The 20,696-nt window shown below is 43.0% G+C and overlaps 1 protein-coding gene across 3 annotated transcripts in view; it reads right to left on the reverse strand.

Moving 5' to 3' along the window:
* SPNS2 (SPNS lysolipid transporter 2, sphingosine-1-phosphate) overlaps positions 1-20,696 on the reverse strand; it is a 137,074-nt gene that overhangs the window by 80,313 nt on the left and 36,065 nt on the right. For all 3 annotated transcript variants that reach the window (XR_010442384.1, XR_010442383.1, XM_064729244.1), the window contains exon 2: positions 20,049-20,114. Coding sequence is in view for 1 of the 3 variants with exons in the window: in XM_064729244.1 (XP_064585314.1) it covers positions 20,049-20,114 (66 nt within the window). In the remaining 2 variants the exon portion in view is untranslated. The remainder of the gene's footprint in view (positions 1-20,048; positions 20,115-20,696) is intronic.

The raw sequence follows: 20,696 nt of genomic DNA on the forward strand, positions 1-20,696 counted from the left end.
GATTAATGGTTGGACCTGATGATCTTAGAGGTCTTCAACCTTAATTGGATGATTCAACCTGGATTGTATGATATGACCATGGTAAACCTGATACCCAATGGTGGGGCAGCCCAAGGCCCTGGGAACCTCAGTAATGTGATTTTACACATTCATCTTTTGAAGGAGGATGAATTAATACAATAGAATTGATTTTAGAAAATACCACCCTGAAACCATTCCTGCCAGACATTATTATAGGTACTCTGTTACATCCCTCTGCACATGGGCTTTGTTTTACTTCATTTCTAATTCAGCAGCCAACAGATGGATCGTGTTACTGCACTTTGCTGGGTGCAAAACACGAGACCACCAGGTTCCAGACTCATGCAGACAAGAAGTTTCTGACAAGTGTGAGGAGCTTTGAAACACCATCAGTTCCATATGCCATGCAAAGCTGTCACACACTGACAATGTCGAACACAGGAGTATTAAAAAAGAAATAAAAAGCTTGAAATTGCACCAAATCAATTGGAGTTAGGTATATGAAGGTTTGGGTTGGATGTGGTCTGAAATGTTCTCCCAGAACAGACCACAGGACAAAGTGGAGAATTTTATAGAAGCCTCATCGTGTCCTTGTGCTTGTTGAGTAAGGCAGAGTGAAAAGTCCTGCACTTCAGCCACAGCCCAGGGCAGTGCCACAGCCTGGGGACAGAGTGGTCAGAAAGCTGCCAGGAGGAAAGGATCTGGGTGTGCTGGCCAACAGGGGCTGAGCATGAGCCCAGATGTGCCCTGGTGGCCAAGAGGCCAATGCAGCCTGTCAGGAGAGTGTGGCCAGCAGGAGCAGGGACAGTGTCCCTGCAGTGACCATGGGTGAGGCCACACCCTGAGTGCTGCACCCAGCTCTGGGCCCCTCCCTGCAGGAACAGCACTGAGGGGCTGGGCATGCCCAGGGAAGGGCAGCAGAGCTGGGCAAGGGGCTGGAGCACAGGGATGAGAAGAAGCAGCTGAGGGAGCTGGGGGAGGGCTCAGCCTGGAGAAAAGGAGGTTCAGGGGGGACCTCCTGGTTCTCACATCTCCCTCCTGGTTCTCCACATCTCCCTCCTGGGGACCTCCTGGTTCTCCACAACTCCTGACAGGAGGAGGCAGCCAATGGTGTTTGGATTGTGCTCCCAGGGAACAGGGACAGGACGTGAAGGAACAGCCCCAAGCTGTGCCAGGGAACACTCAGGCTGGACTTCAGGAGGAATTTCTTCACTGAAAGGGTGGTCAGGCATGGAAGGGGATTCTCGGGGAGGTGGAGGAGTCCCCAGTCCTGTAGATGTTCAAGGATCAACTGGACCTGACACTCAGTGCTCTAGGCTGGGTGGCAAGGTGGGAATGGGTCAGAAGTTGGGAAGAGAGGAGAATAAGTGCTTTAAAGGTGTGGCCTAACTGCTCACACAGTCTGTGTTTTCCAGTGTGTGTTTCTGTTTCCCAGGACACTCCAGACCATGTTTCCCTCACTGTAAATGCCACTCATCAGTATTCAAGCTCCAATGTTGTCTTTTCCATAGGGGGAACACTGCACCATGAGGTGCCAGTTTTTTCCCTAGCACAAGCTGATACAAAATGTAAACAACATGTTTAGGATGAGTATGTGCACACACAGTTGACACACACACACAGAGAAGGAGGCTGTGGTACAACACACTCAGTTCCATTTGCTGAGACAGGGTCAGAACCTGGTTACAAAAACACCACTTCAGAAGCCAGACAAGGCCTGAACGCAGCTTGTCTGGCAAGTTCACAATTCACTCAATAATACACAAGATGCAGTGCTTGGAAGAGTTCAGTACTGATAATTCCCCTCCTTTTCCTCACTGCAGAAACCAGATTCTTCCAAGGGTTAGCCCCTATGTTCCCAGCAAAGGATATCCTGAAGTTTGCTTTGTTCACCTTAACTAACAAGAATAATTGCTTCAGTGGGAATTGCTGGGAAATCCACTCCTTGGAAACAGAAAGTAAGATAAGACTGTCCAGAAACCCAGCACTCAATTTTTTAACTGTTTTTATTAATTTTCTATATTAATTGAAGCTGAACTTAAAGATTCAGCCATTCATATCTTCCTTATTGCTGAAGGAGACTAAGGAGACTAACTATCTCATAAGGAGATAGTTACTCACAGTTATCAATTCACAACTCTTTTATGCATCTGAGGTTCAATTCCATCCTGCTGTATTTCCACTGTTGTACACTTTGAAATACAAGTGTACAACAGTGGAAAAGCCAGAATTCTACTGTACTGTTTTATCTCTCTGGATGTCCAGTAAATTAACTTGGAGCAGGAGCTGACATGCTACAAGACTAAACTTTGAGCAGCTGTACAGAGACAGCATCATTTAAATAGAAAAGAGGAAACCCCCTGCTTCTGCTTTTCATTGTGGGAATTACAGTGATCACATCAGCACTGTTTCAAAGGGATTTGGGCAACCTGAACATCAATAAAACTGTTACTCAAGGGATGGTCCCAGCATCCAGCTCCCAGTCCATCACTTTCCTTGTGCCTGAACTTGACTGATCCTGCAGTGGGAGAGCAGCAGACACCCAGCCCTGAGGAGCAGCTTTTTGCCATACAAAGCCATGCAGATTATTGCCTAAAACAGCATTACATTGCTGCCACTTGTCAGCAGAGCCCAGAAAATGTGCTTTTCTGGCAGTGTTTAAACTCTGCTTTTGCATTTCTTACTGTTCAGAAGTGATGGATGAAATAAGCCAAGGCCAATTCTGTTTTACAGCTACTTCCACTTTGAGTAGTTTTCCTGCAAAATGCTTTCAGTGTGGTTTCATTTAGACTCCTGACCAAAGCTGATGGAAGACTCCTTGATTCAGTGGGCATTACAGCTGAGAATTTTATTTAGCTAGAACTGCTTATGGCTTCTAATGGCAGCAGAGATCAGAACCTCTGTGCCATTAAAAACACTTCTGCACCAGTAAGTTTACTGCATCCCTGTAATGTTTAAGGTTATTACTGAGAAAGGCACAGTAGGCATCAAAAAGAATTGCCAAAAATGCAGAACAAGTCCTTTTACAGTAAAACATTAAACAACTGAAAAAGGAACAATGAAATATGGAGGAGATCTTACACCATGAGTGACAAGGAAAAGAGGAAAACTGAATCATCTCATCTCTTAGAAGACCGACCAACCAGGTGGCATCAAATAACACTGGCAGTTGAAAAATGCAAATCAAAGAAGACCTTAATTCACAAAACTTAACTAAACACTGGAATTTTAGCACAGGATGCCCCAGGAGCTATGAGTTTATGTTTTTACAAAACAGGATGGAACAAAACCCTGCAGGAATACTGACTGAAAGGCTGCTAAAGGTAGCTCTTCTTGTTCAGGACATCCTCAGCAGTATACAAATCAGCCAATTGACTTGGTATACCCAGGAACTACCACCATATTCTTGTCCTGTTCATCTTTTTCTTCCCTACACATGTGATCACAACCAAAGACTGGCTACTACACTGAAAGGATGTGGTCTGGAAATGACAACAATTCCCACAGTATTCTGAAAAAAAAAAAAAAAAAAAACAAAAAAAACAAAATTTAGGAAGGCAAAACTGCATCTGCATCATTTCCACCAGCTTGATCAGGCAATAACTTGTAAACAGATCCCTGAGCTGCACCTAACTTATTTCTAAAAGCTGGAATGTGGCTGACAGTTACATTTCTACATTTCAGTTACTCTGACACTGTACATACACAGTTATGAAGCTCCCAGTCAGAGCTTTGTCCTGTTGCAGTCTCTCCTCCATTTGACTTAAGCAGCTCTGGGTGTTTGGGAACTTTCTGGTCACACAGGGCAGCAGGAGGTGCCAGCCCTGCCTGGCTGCAGTGCTCACACAGTGCGTGACAGGGCCGGTTTGCCATTGTGCAATCAGTTGCAAGGAAAGTTCATTAACTTAGTTAGCCAATTAGGATGGATTTGTGTCCATTCTGGTCAATCCTGAATTAGACATGAGATCCCAGAGGTGCAGAGACTGGTCAATAGCTGTGCAGCACTGCAGCATCATGAGTGACACAGCTACGACATGACCAAAATATACCTAAACCAGTCTTGGCTGCTGCTACAGACACAGCCAGCAATCACTCTAGCACTCATGAAAGTCTGCTCTGAACAAATACCACTTTTGCTTTTCCCTTTCTGTGCAGTTTTCCAGGATGTTCTGCCCGTTTTCCATCCCTCTGAGAGCTGCAGTCACAAATAACCCTCCAGCTGGGCCGAGGCTGCTCCTATTTGCCAGGAGGATGAAACACCTACACCCAGGGCTCACAGCCAGAGAAAGGTGTCTTAAAAAAGCATTTAAATAACCACAAACCCCAAAGGAGCTTTATTTTGTTCTGCTGCCTTCCTCTGCTTGAAGAGCTCTTTCTTTGCCATTGCAATTATGACTCCAGGCACACGCACGGTGCCACATCCGCAGGAGCCGTCGGAAGCGAAGGTGAGATCTCCTCAAGGAGCTGCTCAGACTTTCCCTGGTGCCACTACAGAGCTCGTGTGACCATCTGGAGAGCAAAATCTGCGGCCTGCTGGGGGCTGAAAACAAATTTTATCTTGTTTCTGGCAGCATGAGCTGGAGGCTGGAACTACAGAGAGTCCCCTGGGGCAGGGACAGGGATGGGCACCTTCGCCCTCAAAGCCTTTCCAAGCACAGCAGACACTTAAACACATCAAGAAATGACAGCCTAAAGCTGGTAATGCAGGATAATCTAAATCCCTTGATCCTTGAAATCTGCATTGAGCACCATGAATTAGATTTAACTAGCAATAAAATACTTTAAATCTGTTATTCTCATAATAGAATGATGCTTCATTTGTGTGTGGTATAAAGAGGAATAATGGTCCTGGTTCCTATTTGAGATAGAGGGGGAAGACTGTTTTCATACTAAAATGAGCTTTGCCATCCTTCTTTACAGCAGCACTACTAATCCTGCATCCTTCCTCAATGAACATTTTAATTTCAAATAATTAACTAGGATACCATAGGAATTATTCTGTCTCAATCTCAAAACCTACTTCCTGCAGCAATAGAGAATAGGATAGAGAGGAGACACTTGTACTAGGTATTACTAATAAATTCCTTGCTACATGTTATTTACCGACAACAGCAGTTTCCTCAGAAAAAAAGAAAAGAAAAACAAGGCAATAGGAAGTGCTTCCCCTTCTCTTTAGATTGGAATCAAGAGCTCCTCATGTATTTGTGAGGGAGGTCATCTGATATATTCTCATCCCACATCTTTCGGACTTAAGGTTTGTTTGGGTTTGTTTTTAAATGAAAACCCTAAATAAATGACTATTCCCCAGTGGGAATGCCTTGCTGACCTCCACACAGAGCTCTCAATATCTGCTGGTTGCATTACAAGAGTTACAAACTCTGCAGGAACCAAACCTTCTCTCCCCAAACGCAGCCAGGGCTCAGGAGCTCACTGGTCCCTCACGGCCGAGGGATTTGGGCAAGGCTGGGACAGGGAGCTGGTTCTGCCAGCAGCCTTGGCCAGAAAGAGACCCCCAGCCCCTGCCTTCCACCAGGGCCACAAGCCCAGGGGGATTTGGAGCTTCCAGTCCTGATGGCTACACTGCTGGGAGCCAAGGAAACGCTGAGAGTGGAGAGGAAAAGCTGCACAAAGCCGTGAAATGCACACGGATCTGCTTTGGGAATGGGGAGGGGACACAGCTCTTTGCTGACATTCTCCCCAGGCTGGCAGTGGCACTGATTGATTTCTTTTTAATTATTTTTACAGTTCTTTAGGGGGCTGTTGTAGCATTTATTGTGGGCTTGGCAAAACACATGCTCCCTCTTTGGAAGGGAAAACGGCCAGAGCTGCATTTTAATGATGGAATTGGCTGTCAGCTACCACAGCACTGACAGCCTTGGACAGCATCTAATCTGGTAGGACACAAGGAGCAAATGAGAGTTTCCTCTCCATTTTCATGTCTGTCATTGGCACCCACCAAAGAGAGTTAAAGCTGGAGACATTTCTGCAGATTATGTGCTCAGGAAAGCACGTAAGCACAGGCACATGGGCAGGAAATGCTCTGGGGTGAATGAGGGACGTGCAGGACACCCCAGATCTTGTTTCAGTGTTATCACCAAGGCACAGGAGCAGAGCACTGCTGTCAGAGAGGGAAGGACAGGGAATCACATTCACACTGGGTGGTTGTGCATGTGCAGATAAAAGGGTGTCAGAGCTGGGGAGCAAACTCCTTCCACACCATTTTCCACAAAACTGTTCCCTTTCCAACTCAAGCCATACATCTTCAAGATCTGCTTATAGCAGATCAGTAAAATGCCATCTTTTAAAATCAACAAAACTCAATAACTAAGGAAATTATCAATCTGAAGGGGAAAAAACCAGATTTATCTCTGTATTAGAGCTGACTTCCTTCACAGGGGTCAGTTCACATCTTTCTGAATTTCCAAACACACTGACTTTACGCTGGTCTCACACTGCCTGCCTCTAGAAATCTGGAGGAAGGCAAACATTTGTCAAATTAAACTGAATTCTAAGGGATGAAAATATATTTTTTCTCATCATGAAAACTTTAAGAGGACATCTAAAATATCTGATTTTTATTCACTTGCTCTGAGATGCAGGCGGTGCCAGCAAGGGGTACTGCTCTTTAAATCCTGCCATCTGCAGCCTTATGCTAATCCACTTTTTTTAGGAATAGAAATCACTGTGGAATGAGAATATGCTAAAATTCACAGAAGATATGGATATAAAAGCCATTGTGGGTAATTGCTTTGGTTTGATGCTTATCCAACAACTCAGAATTGTCTTATTTTCCTCAAAGATTTCCCTCCTCCCAGGGCCATTAGTGCTATTGATAGCTTCACCTTTATTTGCAGAGGATACACACACATTTCATAACACTGCCCAGCCAATCCTTACTTCTGAAGAGCTGTTTGCTGGTCACAGAGGGAATTTCAGTATTTTGTCCTGCCCAATTACCTACTTTTTTCTGGGTTGCCTGTAAAAATGCAAAGTACCTTGTTCAATGACAGCTTTCTATATAAGCTACCACCCATTAGGGACTGGCCCAAAACCACACTAACTTTACAGGGGAAATTTCTGCAGTGCTGAGTGGGTTTCAATTCAAAGCACCAACACAGAAAGAGAAAAAAAAAATCATCTCACAGTGGAATCTCACAGTTTCTCCCCAGCAGCCGTGTCCACCTTTCTGCCTGAGGCATTGCCAGTGAATAAATAAGTCCCCCAGTAAGATATCTTTCATTTAACCTCAGGAGAGCACTTCATAAGAACACAAGAACAATGACAACAGATCAGAAAACCATGTAGCCTTGCATCCTGTCTGTGGCAGGGACAGCAATCAGATCCTTCCGAGGAAAGTACACAGAATTCCTGCACAGGCAGCTGAACCACTCAGAGCCTGCCTTCAGCACTCCCAAGAATTATAATGGGTTATCCACACACAGATCTGATCTTTGAAGCTCAGGTCCTGACAATATTCCTCGTGATATCCATTTCCACTCTTCCTTGAGAAGTTTTTGGAATGCTTTCCAGCAAACTGACCCCTCAGAAAAACATACACCCCACATCCTTTTCAGGACTTTCATTTTGTTATGTGATTTTACATTACCCCCCTCTTATTTTTGAGGACAAGCAAAATAGAAATAATGATTTTTGAAACTTCTTCTGTGAGAAGGAAGTGGAGGGTGTACATGAGAGTGCAGCAGGGGCCAGGGCTAGCTGCTCTGGACCAGACATGCTGGCCCAAAGTGTGGTTTGTGTGTAAATGTGCTCACTGTCTGGTTTCATTATGAATCCCAAATCCTCTACAAGGCAAGGAAGGAACCATTTGCTCTCATTTACCCTGAGCCCTGATCTGATTCTCATTTATTACCCATCATTAAACTCACCCAGCCACAGAAACCGTGTGCTCGGACACAAACAATCACCAGCAGCTGCAAGAGACAGGTAATACAGTGCTGAACCATTTCCTAGTGTGATTAGCAGCACTGTGAGGGGCAGAGAGGAGTCTGAGCCACCAGACAGCAAGACCTACTTTTGGCAGAAAACAAAGCTCCAGCCCCTCAGCAGTTGTCAAGCTGCTTTCTCCTGTGTTAAAGCACACCAGGTAACTCAACCTATTCTCCTCTGAGAGTCTGGCACCTAAACTACAACACAGATATAGATATATAAAACTATCTACTGATTCATCTATCTAGATATAGATATATAATTAAAGACATATTTATTTTGAAATACTACAGGCTTTCCAGACAACCACCAAACCCCAAGTAACAAGATCCACAAGCGAGCCAGAGGCATTTTGAAGATGACCTTAGGACATCCACAATACCCTCATCTCCCACAGTTTTTTATGTCCAGCAAGCTTTAGAGAGAGTCTCACCCTCATTCAAGCACCAGTGGTCTGAGAACAGCTCAGGGACCACAAATATTTTCTGATTCCTATCCAATGCTACACGACGCCCATCAGCAGTTCCATGGGCTGATCCCTCTATTATTCCAGATGCCAGTAACATTTCAAAAAGCTTTTGTATCACAAAGTAAATGCAAAGAAACATCATCATTGACTGCCATTTGCAACTGTATATTGAGGACTAGGACAAGAGCTGAACAACCAGCAGGGCACAAATAAACTCCTACAGTGACAGCAGCCTTCACCCCACAGTGGAGAGCCACCCCAGGGTGCAGGGAAGCCTCTCACACACTGTAGGTGCTGTGCAGAATTATTTGCCAAGTCAATGTTGTCTGCAGTATTTAGAGAAACTCCTGCCTCTTGCTGTTATAAATGACAATTTAGACAAAGAGCAAGTGTTTCACAGTGGCTGGGGGGCCTTCAAAAAGGGACAAATTAGTTTATGGAAATTGTTGAAATACTGGCATATACCAGTGTTTAACTTGCCACGGTTTGGAAAAGGATCACAGCTACACTGGAGAATGAATCTCTGTGTGTCTCACAGAATCTCTGTTTTACAGTTGTTATTGCTAAGATTATCACCCATGTGTCATTCCTGACTTGGAAAAATATTCTAATGCCAAGCTGAGCTGCAGTTCCAGGAGTGAGCTTTGCAACTGAACTTGCTCCTGTGGATAAAAGAACATGATATCTGTAGAAGACTCCAGGGTTAATCACAGTGTGAACAGCCTGTTTAAAAGAGTGTGACTGGACCCTGTTTTAAATAATCCCTCAGTTTAAATTTCTTTGGACCAGTATCTTTCTGGGAGAACAAGCACCACTGGGAAAAACCACCCAGAAACAAACACTGCAATGCGCAAGGTTTGCAAATGCAATTCCTTCATGCATCATCAATTACATTAATTGAGAGAAGGAAAGGCAACATTGGCTAAATGCAGGGATTGTCAAGGTATTAAAGAAGCCCATTTCAATTAGGTCTAAAAATGCAGAAGGTGGGCCTGAGGAGTGACCAGTGGCCCATCTGGTGCTGGTTTGTGTTCAGTGCCTGCTCCACTCCCCTCCCAGGAGACAGAAATGCCCTGAGGCACCAGCTGAGCTCTGCTCTCACAGCCCTGTTCAGCTGGAAATGAACCTTGGAGGAAAACTTGGCATGGTGCTGCCCAGAGTTTGCCTGCTGGCTAGACAAGAAACCAGTTTCTGGATTATGAATCCAGAAAGAATAAGTTCAGTAAGTACAAATGAGACAATTTAACACATCTTTTATATACAATGCAAATATTTTCTCTGCTAGGTGTGTCATACTGAGTCTCTGGAAGGTGTAACATTAGCAGCTGGTAGGAATATCTCACTGGGGAACTTTCAATATCCATTGTGAAATATCCTATATTATAAAATTCAATATCCATTGTATAATATCCTATATTATACCTCTTCTGCCAGGAAACATCCCCTATGAGAATAAGGACAACTTTGGACAATTTGCTTTTAAGGAAAATGTTTGCTCTCTTCATGTTTTTTGGGGTTTTTTCCCCTAGAGATACTTTCTTTTAATATTTTCTCTTTGTTTTGCCACCCTCCCCCTCAATATGACATATTTGCTGTCACACTTGCTAATAATTTTCCCCATTATCACATCCATGGGTTTCAAAGCAGTTGGCAGGCAGCAGGGCTGCTACATCAGCCAAAAGCTGGAAGTCACTGAAGGCTCTGGGTGGGTAAATGAATCCACCTACATTTTTATAAGGATTTTCTAAGAATTACAACCCAATAACTCTTAGAGACAGAGCCTCTTTCCAGGCCCCCATGACTAAGCCACAGAGCTGAGGCAGTCTCAGCTCCCTGAGCTGTTACAGCAGTGGTACCTCACTGGTGCTCCAATGTGATGGTGGGAGATGCCAATTTAAAAATAAAGCAGGAGATGGTGAGAAGTAAACCAGCAAAAATCATGAGACATTTTCGTGCTCCTGTTCTGTAGTTTTACTTTCAAGAACACAGATAAAGGAGATGAATTTACCTAGTGAAATATTGCACGGTTCTCACTGTAATAACTGTTTACATCAGCTCTTCTGAAGTAATATCTATTTTTAGTATCAGGCTTTTAAAAGATTCTTAGCTCAATCACTAATTTTGAGCTTTTAATTTACCCTGGGAGCAATTTTTCAGGTGGAATTAGTGCCACTTCACTTTGATATGCAGGCACAATTAGTAAGTTAAGCATTTACATATCCCAAACTACACCTGGAAAATGGAAGGCTGCTTTTCAAAAAAGACCATATGGTTAAATTGAATAGAACTCAGTAAAGACTTTTTTTTCTTTTTCTTTTCTTTCCTTTTTTTAATTGGTGGTAAAGTTATTCTTTAACTCACCCATCTTTCTTAACATGACTCATTCTATCACAAAGGCTCTCATGAAACAATTCCTTTCTTTGTCAGACTTTGTCAATGATTTCTAGTGCTCAAGAGGTGTGGCCAAGGGCACTACAAGAATTTTATTGTTATTTGTACTCCAGGTAGGTTGGACAAAACCACAGGATGCTGATGACACAAACACAGTGCTGACAACTGATACCATCAATTGCTGAGGTGACCAGGACCACTCACATCCCTGGGTGAGGCAGAGCCAAGGAAAAATACAGTAATTGTGAAGAAGGCAGAATTAAAAACAAAGAATTCAGGACATATTTCAAACATCCTTCAAGGAAAACAAAACAAACCCAACCCAACCCCAGACAGACAAATCCTCTGCTGAAAATGTCACTGTGTAACTCTTAGCAAGGTCAGTTTTAACAGGGGGGGTCAGTTTATCAGAGGCTGGCAGGGGATCATCCTGCCTCCACAAACTGATGATCCAAAGAAGGAAGCAGGCAAATGACACAGAGGGGAGAGCACTTGGCCACCACTGTCACTGCAATGATCTCAGACACAGGGTGGGATTGTTGGGGTCTCTGTGCAGGAGTTGGACTTCATGATCCTTGTGGGTCCCTGCCAACTCAGAACTCTCTGTGATCCTATGAATTGTAAATTCATAGAAATTACAATAAAGAAATCAATTAAAGCTCAAACTGTTTTACCTGTACTGCCTCCCTAATTCACCTCCAAGTCCACCCCAATAGTAATTTATTGTAACCATCCAGTTAAAGTTAGTGTAGCTCCAAATAAGCAAGTTTTTGTAGTTCTTAGTTCTGTAGTCCTAGTTTTGTAGTCCTTAGTTCTTTAGGAAAACTCTTTGCAGGAAAGTTGTATTACTATTAAAGTTCTCACTTCAACACCACTGTCCCACAAGGAAATAAATTAGAGGTGCCTCATCTCCAACTCAGCTCACCTACAAAGAACAAGGGGAATGATGCAGTAGGAGAATATGTAAAGTAAGTCTTCTGTAAACAGTAGTGGATGAAAAGTTTGGAAGGAGCAAATGGTTAAAACTGTTCAAATGTTTAATTGCTAATAACCTAATGTATAACTGAGTGGGGCAATAAAAGACATCAGAATGAACTTTCTCTAGAAATGTCCTTTCCACTGAAAACCAAACCACTTCCCTGCTTGCAGCAGCAAAGACCACAAGAATGTGTGTGAACCCCTCCTCTACTACTCATCCCATCAAAGAACTGTTTGTTTTTCACCTGTGATTTAAAAACCTGAGCCTTCCACAGTCATTTGACTACCTTGAAAACAACTGAAGAGAGTTTTAGCAAAAAATGTTTATATACATTTACATAACTGTACATGTACAGTGAATTAGGGTGAGTAATGCATTATGATCAGTAATATTTTCTCTCCAAAACTAGGTTCCCCACATAAATTAAAGAGAAAATGGGTCTTTGCTCTATAACCTTACATCAGCATACAGGAAACATCCCCAAATATGTGCATGTACTGAGGGCAAGGGGAGATTGATACAACAATACACCATTCATGCAAGTCAGGCTTACTTGTGTTAATTGGAATCTAGTTCTGCAGGCTGCTAACACTACCCAATACCACGAGGAATGTTCACTTTTTACATAAGTGATGCCCTGGAATTCATTTGCAAAGCCAGGTACAAGTGCCTGTGAATGAGTCACTGCTCCTCAGGTGCATTTGGGTCTTTATATGGGAACCACTGCAGCCCTGCTGACCCGTTCTTGCTTCTGCCATGGTTGTGGCCCACAACATAACAGCAGGTTCTTTCCAGCCAGACCAATGCTACTTCCAGTATCAATGCTACTTTTATAGTGATAAATCACAACACAAATTTGATTGTGAGGATGCAGAGTGGTCTGGTACACAGCCCAAAAGGTTTGAGCAGCACTGGTTTGGAGGAAAAGTCACCTGGAACTCCAGATAGGACATTGGAGAAGCAAAACAACTGCATGGACTGGTTCAGGACCCCAACATTCCCATCCTGCAAACACAGCCCTGGATGGCTGCTGTGTTACAGGAACCTCAGTTCTCTTCATTCCCAAACAGCACCTTCAGTGCTCCAGAGTCCTTCACACTCTGTCAAGACTGTTTGGGTTATCCAAGTGATCTCTCTCAAATCCCACAGTACTGTATCACCCTGGGGATCTCCCAGTGGGCACAGACCAAGCCTGACCTCTTTATCACCCGATCTCTCCCTGCTGTTCTCATTCTCACTAACTCACCTGCAGAACTGCAGCTCTGTGCTCTAAAAAGTGAGAGTTCTCCAGGTGTGGGAGACAAGACAAAACCAAAACAACCCTAAAATAAATCTTTTCAGAGAAAGCACTTCAGGCTCCCCTGGGATGAAGCATTTTAAATATATTAAATGTACTATAAATATATAAAATGTACTATAAAAATTAGGTCTATTTTCTCACTCTCAGTTAATAGACCTGATTCAACTTCACTTAATGTCAAGGCAAAAAAACCTTTCTCTTCTGAGCTAACATTTACCTTTACATTGGAGCCAAGATGTATCAACAGCAACTGATACCATACTGAGGCCACACACAAACACTCCCCTGGTCACCACACTTGAAAATTAAATTTATAAGCAGAGTGAAAGCAAGAATTAAAGATAAGCAGCTTTTCCACTTACTACCAAAAGCTTTTAGTGCCACTGAAGAAGGGGAGGAAAAAAAGTAACCTACTTATAAGGTTTTTGAATGTAAGTCCATGCTTTCCTTCCTGCCACTGGTAGCCATAAAATACATAATAACTGATAATGTAAATCTTCATCTCCCTCTTTCATAATTACAGCTACTGTGGTAATGAAAAAAGTCAAAGGAGCCAGACCAGCCCTTCTGAACTATTTGTGCACAAAAAGTGTAGATACCAGTTACATGAGACTGCACTGCTGGTACTAAGGGGAAAATGTTGTTTGAAAGTATTACACAATACCAACAAAAATCCTGTCTTCCACTCTACAGTGCTTGAATGAAATTCTGAGGTCTGAGGAACGTACGTGGGGGGATGGACAGGCTGTGTTAAAAGATGTGGGACTCTGGGTGGAATAATAACTACTTCTCTAAAATCTGTGGGAAATCTTTCCCCTCATTATTATAATAAATTGCAGAAGTGAAGACAACCTTGGCCAGAGGTGTCTGAACTACGGCCTGAGGGAAAATAGGCCAATTTCTACTCATGGAACAGATGTGCCACAGGCAGCAAAAGTGCAAGTTTCCCTCACGACACCCAGCCCAAGTACCTGAAAGGCCAATGGTGAGGACAAACTTTGCTTGTGCAAAGCAGAAAGACAGGATGGGGGAATGAATTGTTATCTTGTGCTACTGGCCATGCATTATCATAAAGTGAAGATATTAATGTGAAGATATTAAAGTGAAGATATTAATGAAGATGAGGCAGTCTGGAGATTTTCCCTGTTCTAGTGGGCTGCACTCACTTGCTGACACAAACAGCAGAAAGACAAAACACAACAGCAGCTGAAGCACTTCCCTCCTCTCAGCAGGAAGCAAGGACACCTTCCCTTCCCACCCTGGCCATTTCATCCTCCCAAAGAAGATTTACTTGGCAATCCAGGGCAGTCCAGTGAGAACACAGGCTGTAAATGGCATTTTTATAGTTCAGTCCCTGGTGCTTGGGCACTGGGCCAGGGCACAAACACGTTTGCCTCCAACCTGCTCACTGATTCAGGACAACACTCTCCTCCTTGATTGCAGAGGCATTTCCAAATAGGTTTAAGTGCTTTCCTGAATCAGACCCTCAAAATGCCATGACTTCTCAGGAAATCAGACTCTTCTAGCACACAGGAGAAAAAGACTGAACTTGCAAATGATGTAGATGGGAAATAATCAAGCTCTGGACTTTGCCAACTCACTCCAGTAAAATAAGACCAACCCTTGTCACAACATTAATCAAGGCATATTGAAAGTGCCCTGCTTTCTCCTTTTCATTGCTTAAATTGACCTTGCTTAATCCCTACATCAGCAGAATCCTACAGAAGGTGGAAAAATGTCAGAGAAAAGGACACAAAGTCAGGGATGGAGGGGGAAATGGGGAGAAAGGTTTTGCTCATTGTTGAAAGGGCTTGGAGGATCTTCTGGCAGAAAGAGAGTTCCACCTTGTCCTGCAACTTCGAGCACCAGACTGCCAGAGAAGTAACCTGGATTTAAGAATTCAACAACAACAGTGTTGTTGGAAGCAGGGAAGAAGGCAGTGGGTAGGACATGGTGGACCAAACCATTTGCAGTCAGAAGAAGAGCAAGCACAAAGTATTCTATAAGCATTCTATCTCACCTCCTGGCTTGCACACCTAAGGAACCACCTCCTTGGGAAGTGCTCAGGTGCAGAAAGACATTCACCCAAAAGGAAAGCCCATGAATTTGAAATAGAAAACAGAAGTGTTTAGATGATGGTTTTCTCTGTTCTAGCAAGAAGAGTTAAATGGTGGAGTAGGAAGCAAAATGTGAAGATGGAGTCCAGTTCTGCAGAGCACAGCTGAGGAGAAAGTGTCCATTTAGGGAGAAGCAGATGGTAGAAAAGAAATAAGCAGCACCTGCAACTCATGTAAAATACACATATTCAGGAGTAGCACCTGGAGAATGTGGTTTCTGCATGGAATAAATAAAAATGTTAGAGAGGTACAGCTGCCACCATAAGCCAATGACAAGAAGATGGGAGTCAAAGGGAACTGAATTTCATCAAGTCTGATTTATCCCACCATTGTGCTGCATCCACTGTGTCAAGACCCATTCTCACTGCATGTGTTTATAGCTTGGTGGGAACAATCACAGCACAAGAGAGCTGATTGTGTATTTGTGAGGTTGTAACCTCCTGAAATGTTACACTCTGTCAGCTCAAGAAGTAGGGCAACACAGGTAGATAAAAGTTCCACTTTTCAAATGAACAGAGATTGTAGCTGGAACTGACCCTTACAGGAAAAGTGAGCTCACAACAAGATTTATGAAAAACCTGGCATTGGTTGGCTTTCTGGGAAATCAGGGGCTGAAGGGCATTGGGGGAATGCCCATCCCTCTGCACATGAGGAAAGATAAGTTTCTTCAGAGCCCCAGTTATCTGTGATTATTCACCTTTCATGAGTCCTTGCTGACCTCTCACCTCCTTCCATTTCCTGGCTTGTGACCTCACACTGCACACTCCTGCCTGCCAGGGTTTCCTCTAATGACATCTCTATGCTATTCCTAAAACAGACTTTCCCCCTTCTGCATTTCCATGGAATCACTGCAATAACCTCCATTTGATACCTCTCAGTTTCCACCTGCAGAAGTCCCTGAGCTGGAGGATTCAGGTGCCCAGTAACAAGGACCAAATCTCTGGGTCTAAATATTAATTATTCATTAATTAATTATTATATATTCATTAATTCATATATTCATTAATTAAATAATTCATAACACTAATGCTGCATGTTCAGGAACTGGACTGTAGTTCTCATCCTGGCTCTGCTGTGCTACTTTGGGCAGGTAATTTTTCCCATTTGGCTTTCTTGGTCTCCCCATGTATAAGGCCCAGCCTTATAAGCCCTCCTGATATAAAACATCCTGAGATCTTTGGACAACAAACTCTATCATGAGCCAACCACTGCTATTATTAGAGCTCTTGTGTGCTACAGAGACTCTGGCAAGAGACACAAAAGCAAAATAAATTCAAGGGCAGAGAGAGCAGACAGAGCAATAAAGCACAAAAATTGTAGAAGGAAGAGAAAATAATCTAGTGAAAACCAGAGCACAGCACTGGGGCATTACTGCCATGGTATAGTGTATATGGAAGGATAACAGTATTTTAAAGCAGTTTAAAATCCAGCTGAAGCAGTACAAATCCAGTTGTCCACCTTCTTAGTCTTTGTGTTCCTAGTGGCCTGTAGTTCTGTAGCTGCTCCTACCTAACTCCACACATAGAAAAGACTTTTTGTATGGTTTGGTTTATAAATGTATTGGCTGGCTACAGCTGTGCAGCTCAGGTCGGCACAGAGATGCTCTACCACCTCCTGAGTTCAGCCAGGTTTATCCTTTCTCTGCCTGGGAAAAGCAGCCAGTGAGAACTGAAATGCACAGGAAAGCTTGGATACAGAGCTGTGGGAGGGTCAACTAAATCAATATTTACACAACTGCATATGCAGTGCTGTAAAAGGGAAGATCAGCACACAGTTACAGCATCATTTGGAGATAAGTGAAGCTCAGATCACCAGTTTTATGTGTGCTGCTCCAGAATGCTACTGAGCAAGCAGCAGTTGTGCTCCATCTGTCAGTGTGTCCTCTGCTGTCACAGGATGCTTGCTGTGGAGCAGACCATGGTCTGCTTCTTTCCATTATGGATGAGGCTGGATTGTCCTGTGATTTTTCTGTACAGAGAATTACAGTGTCTCTGTAACCAGTTTATATTTTCTCTTGGTTAAAGAGCAGCTTGTATGTCAGGATTAATATAAATGAAGACAAAAACTCTATTTGTGCTTGCAATTCCTAAGTAACATGTCACCTTTGCTTTCCAGACAGCATCAGAAGCTGAGAGCATGGACTGGTTGGGAAGTGATCAGAGGGAGAGAGATGCCAGATCAGCTGTGCCTGCCAAGAGTGGGGTGTGGGATGAACACAGGGTCAAACATTATCCTTGGGGGATTTCTTTTCCCCATTTTCTGTTTGGATTTTCAGAACCATTTCAATCCTAAAAATTTGTGCAACCTTGTTTCTCAGTTAAAAGGCTTTAAAAAATTTTGAAGTTTTTTATTTTATTGCCTTTTTGATGAGTGATATGAACTGCATATAGACATTTCGCGCTCCCCTTCATTAACATTGTAAATTAATTTAGGACTGATTTAGATGCAGGATTAACAACGTGAGGACTAATCCACTCTTTATTCAGGGGACATAATCAGGATGAGCAGTCTTTGGTCTCACATCACTCCATGAGTTAGCAGGACCATCTCATGGGAAGCAAACAATATTTGTGTGTCTGCTGGCAGAGGAACTGTTCAGGGTTAGGGCAGAGGAGGGGGAGACACCTGGCCTGGCCCCAGCTTTGCTCCAGGCTTCTTCTGCAACCCTGGGCAAATTCTCCTACACTGCACCATTTCCCCCGACTTTAACATTGAGGAGTCTGGTTTAGAGAAAAGACAAAAGATTAGAAGCAATGTTTGTGGTGGTTTAGGGCAGTATGTTTTATTTAAGCAGAATTAAGGATACCTGGGCCATGGGCCACCTGCCAACACAGAAACTTGGTAAGCTGGAGGAGTAGATTTGATAAGCCTTCAGTTACATGCCCCATCCTTATTTACATGAAATGGTTTTATTTTCTGAGCACTCTTTTCCTCTGATAGCACTGTGATTAGTACATCATTATCTATATTGCCGAAGCAAAGTCAAGTCCTCAGTTTTCAGATCAGCAAAAAAAACCCAAGAGAAAATTTTGTTGTTTGAAAATTGTTGCTTTTCTAAAAGCAACAATTACCTGTTAGAAAAGTTGACACACTCAATAGAAACCCTGCACTATCCCAGTGATGCTGTTTTCAGCTGCCCTGTGTGTTTGCCAGAGAAATAAATAACATATCTTGCAATTAACAAATGAATATCCTGCTGAAGTTAGCTTTTACTTGCTGTCAATGAATAATCTTCAGAAGGATTTCATCCCCTGAAGTGAATGAAGATTAAATACATGCTTTGGCAAGTGTCCTTTTCCACCAGAATATTTTCTTGAAAGCACTTTTTGTCTAATGATACACTGAGGACCTGTTCCCCTGAGTACAATAAATAAATACAAATAATTGCTGTAGAAAAGAGTCTGACAGACAGGCAGTGCCATTTTGGGCATAACTGATTGATGCTTTGTATAATCAGTGACACTTGTAAAGCTGAAACCTTCTGTTCTGGACACATGCTGCTCACATCAGATGAGCTGAGCTCTGCTGTCCCACAAGGACAGCATTTTTAAAACATTTAATACAAATTGTTATTAATTGTTTGCATTACAACATTACCTAGAAGCTGCAAGCACAGATGAGGACCCTGCTGTGCCACTGGCTGCAGGAAATAAAAAAGGAGGGGATATTGCAGTTCACATCATTTGAAATCAAAGACCAATTGATGGAGCTCCAGACCCATCTCAACTTTAGTGAGATCATAAAGAATGAATGATTTTCTACAATTCAGTGTTGGCCACAATTTTACAGACAAGCTCCTGACAGGTGTTGGGTACCCACCATGATAGCATAGGAAAACATGTCATGCTGGCACACTATTTCAAAACCCAACAGAATTCTCACTTTTTCAGAGATATAATTGTTCCAGCGTGGCTCCCTCACACAGATGACAGTGACAAGACAGCTACAGCACCACAAATCCGTGACTCTAATTAATACTTCTGCAGGAGCTTTTCAAAGCAGACTGTTTTCTTAAAATCCTGCATTTCTTACAAATCCTGCTACTCCTTTCCACTCTCCAAGGGGATCAAACTGTGCTGTGGTGTGTGCATGAGACTGACTCAGTGCCCCCCTGTGCAGCTCAGTGATACAGGCCCCCCTCTAAACCCCTCAGGACAGAGGCCACAGAAGCTGGGATTCTCCTGGGCTTGTTCAGCTCTGCCTAAAGATGTCTGAGACATGAAAATGCCTGCTCCATTAAAAGGACATCAGAATTGCAATAATCCTTCCTTACACAACAAGAGAAATGCTGGAAGCTAGCAGCAGAATTCCAGGGCTGTTGTTAATCCATGAGTTCTCATGGATGCAGGGGTTGTTAGCCTTGCCTACAGCCTTCATCCTCGGGTTCTTGCCCCAGTGGGTTTTACATTTTCATGCCACACCATGCTCCCAGGGACTGTCCATTCAGCAGATTCTCTGTCAAGCACTTGAAGGGCAAAATACATCACACTTATTACCAACTAAATAAGTGAACATGATCCTGGTGTTGGTTTTCTGATCTAGGGGAAGGAACCATCTCCTGTTTGAATTTAGTTCTTGTAAATAAAATAATTATTGGCCTCTTCTACACTCAAGTCATTCTGAGACCCAACCTCCAGCCCAACAGAAAATCAAGGCCAAAAAAACCCCTCATGTTCATTTAGCTCCCCAGTAGGAGTGTATTTATTCACCTTTCTAAGAGCATATTTCACAATCAATATGCCCATGCATCAGAATGAAGCAATCTGTAGGCATCAGACAAATGGAATGTTAGAAAGAGCAGTGGGAGAGGAAACACTTTCTTACCTGTCTGCAGCAAGCCAGCCCCGCTGTCTTTGACTCCAAAGTGCTGCTGGATGTCCAGTAACACACCTACAAGGAAAACAGGGAATATGCTCAGTGCCTTCAGCCTTTGACAAGCATTCAACTCAAACCTTTTGTGATGCATCAGCAAAGCTTCAAATTCCAGTTTAAACACATAACTTCTAAAGGTTTTACTTTTTTTTTCCCTACACATGCACTCTCGGTAATTTTGGGCTACTGCAATAAAAGCAGAGGTGGGCAGATGCAATGTCACACAATGAGCCTGGAAATTAAATCCTCATGAATGGAAACTGGTCTTTTCTTTCTGCTTAAATAAGATCAGGCTTTTCTTTTTGTGTGTGTTTTATTTTTCATAATCCAGACCTCTTACTTCTGTTATTTCACAGAAATCCAGGGAAACTGATTTTGCACCTAAGGTGCTTCTAATGGTTTGACAAGACAGATTGAATCCAAGACAAGTTTTAACAAATCTCTGCTGGGAGGAGATATGACAGATTGATAGCAATGATGAAAGGTTTCATATTTGACTAGTTCTGGGGAGTTTCTACTTTCAAAGCCAATATAACAAATATATTTAAAATACCTTAGTAAAGGTGGGTAAGTGACCAGATGCTCAGATTTAAAGCAACT

This window comes from Zonotrichia leucophrys, chromosome 19 (assembly GCF_028769735.1).
Source record: "Zonotrichia leucophrys gambelii isolate GWCS_2022_RI chromosome 19, RI_Zleu_2.0, whole genome shotgun sequence".
NCBI classification, from domain to species: Eukaryota; Metazoa; Chordata; class Aves; order Passeriformes; family Passerellidae; genus Zonotrichia; species Zonotrichia leucophrys.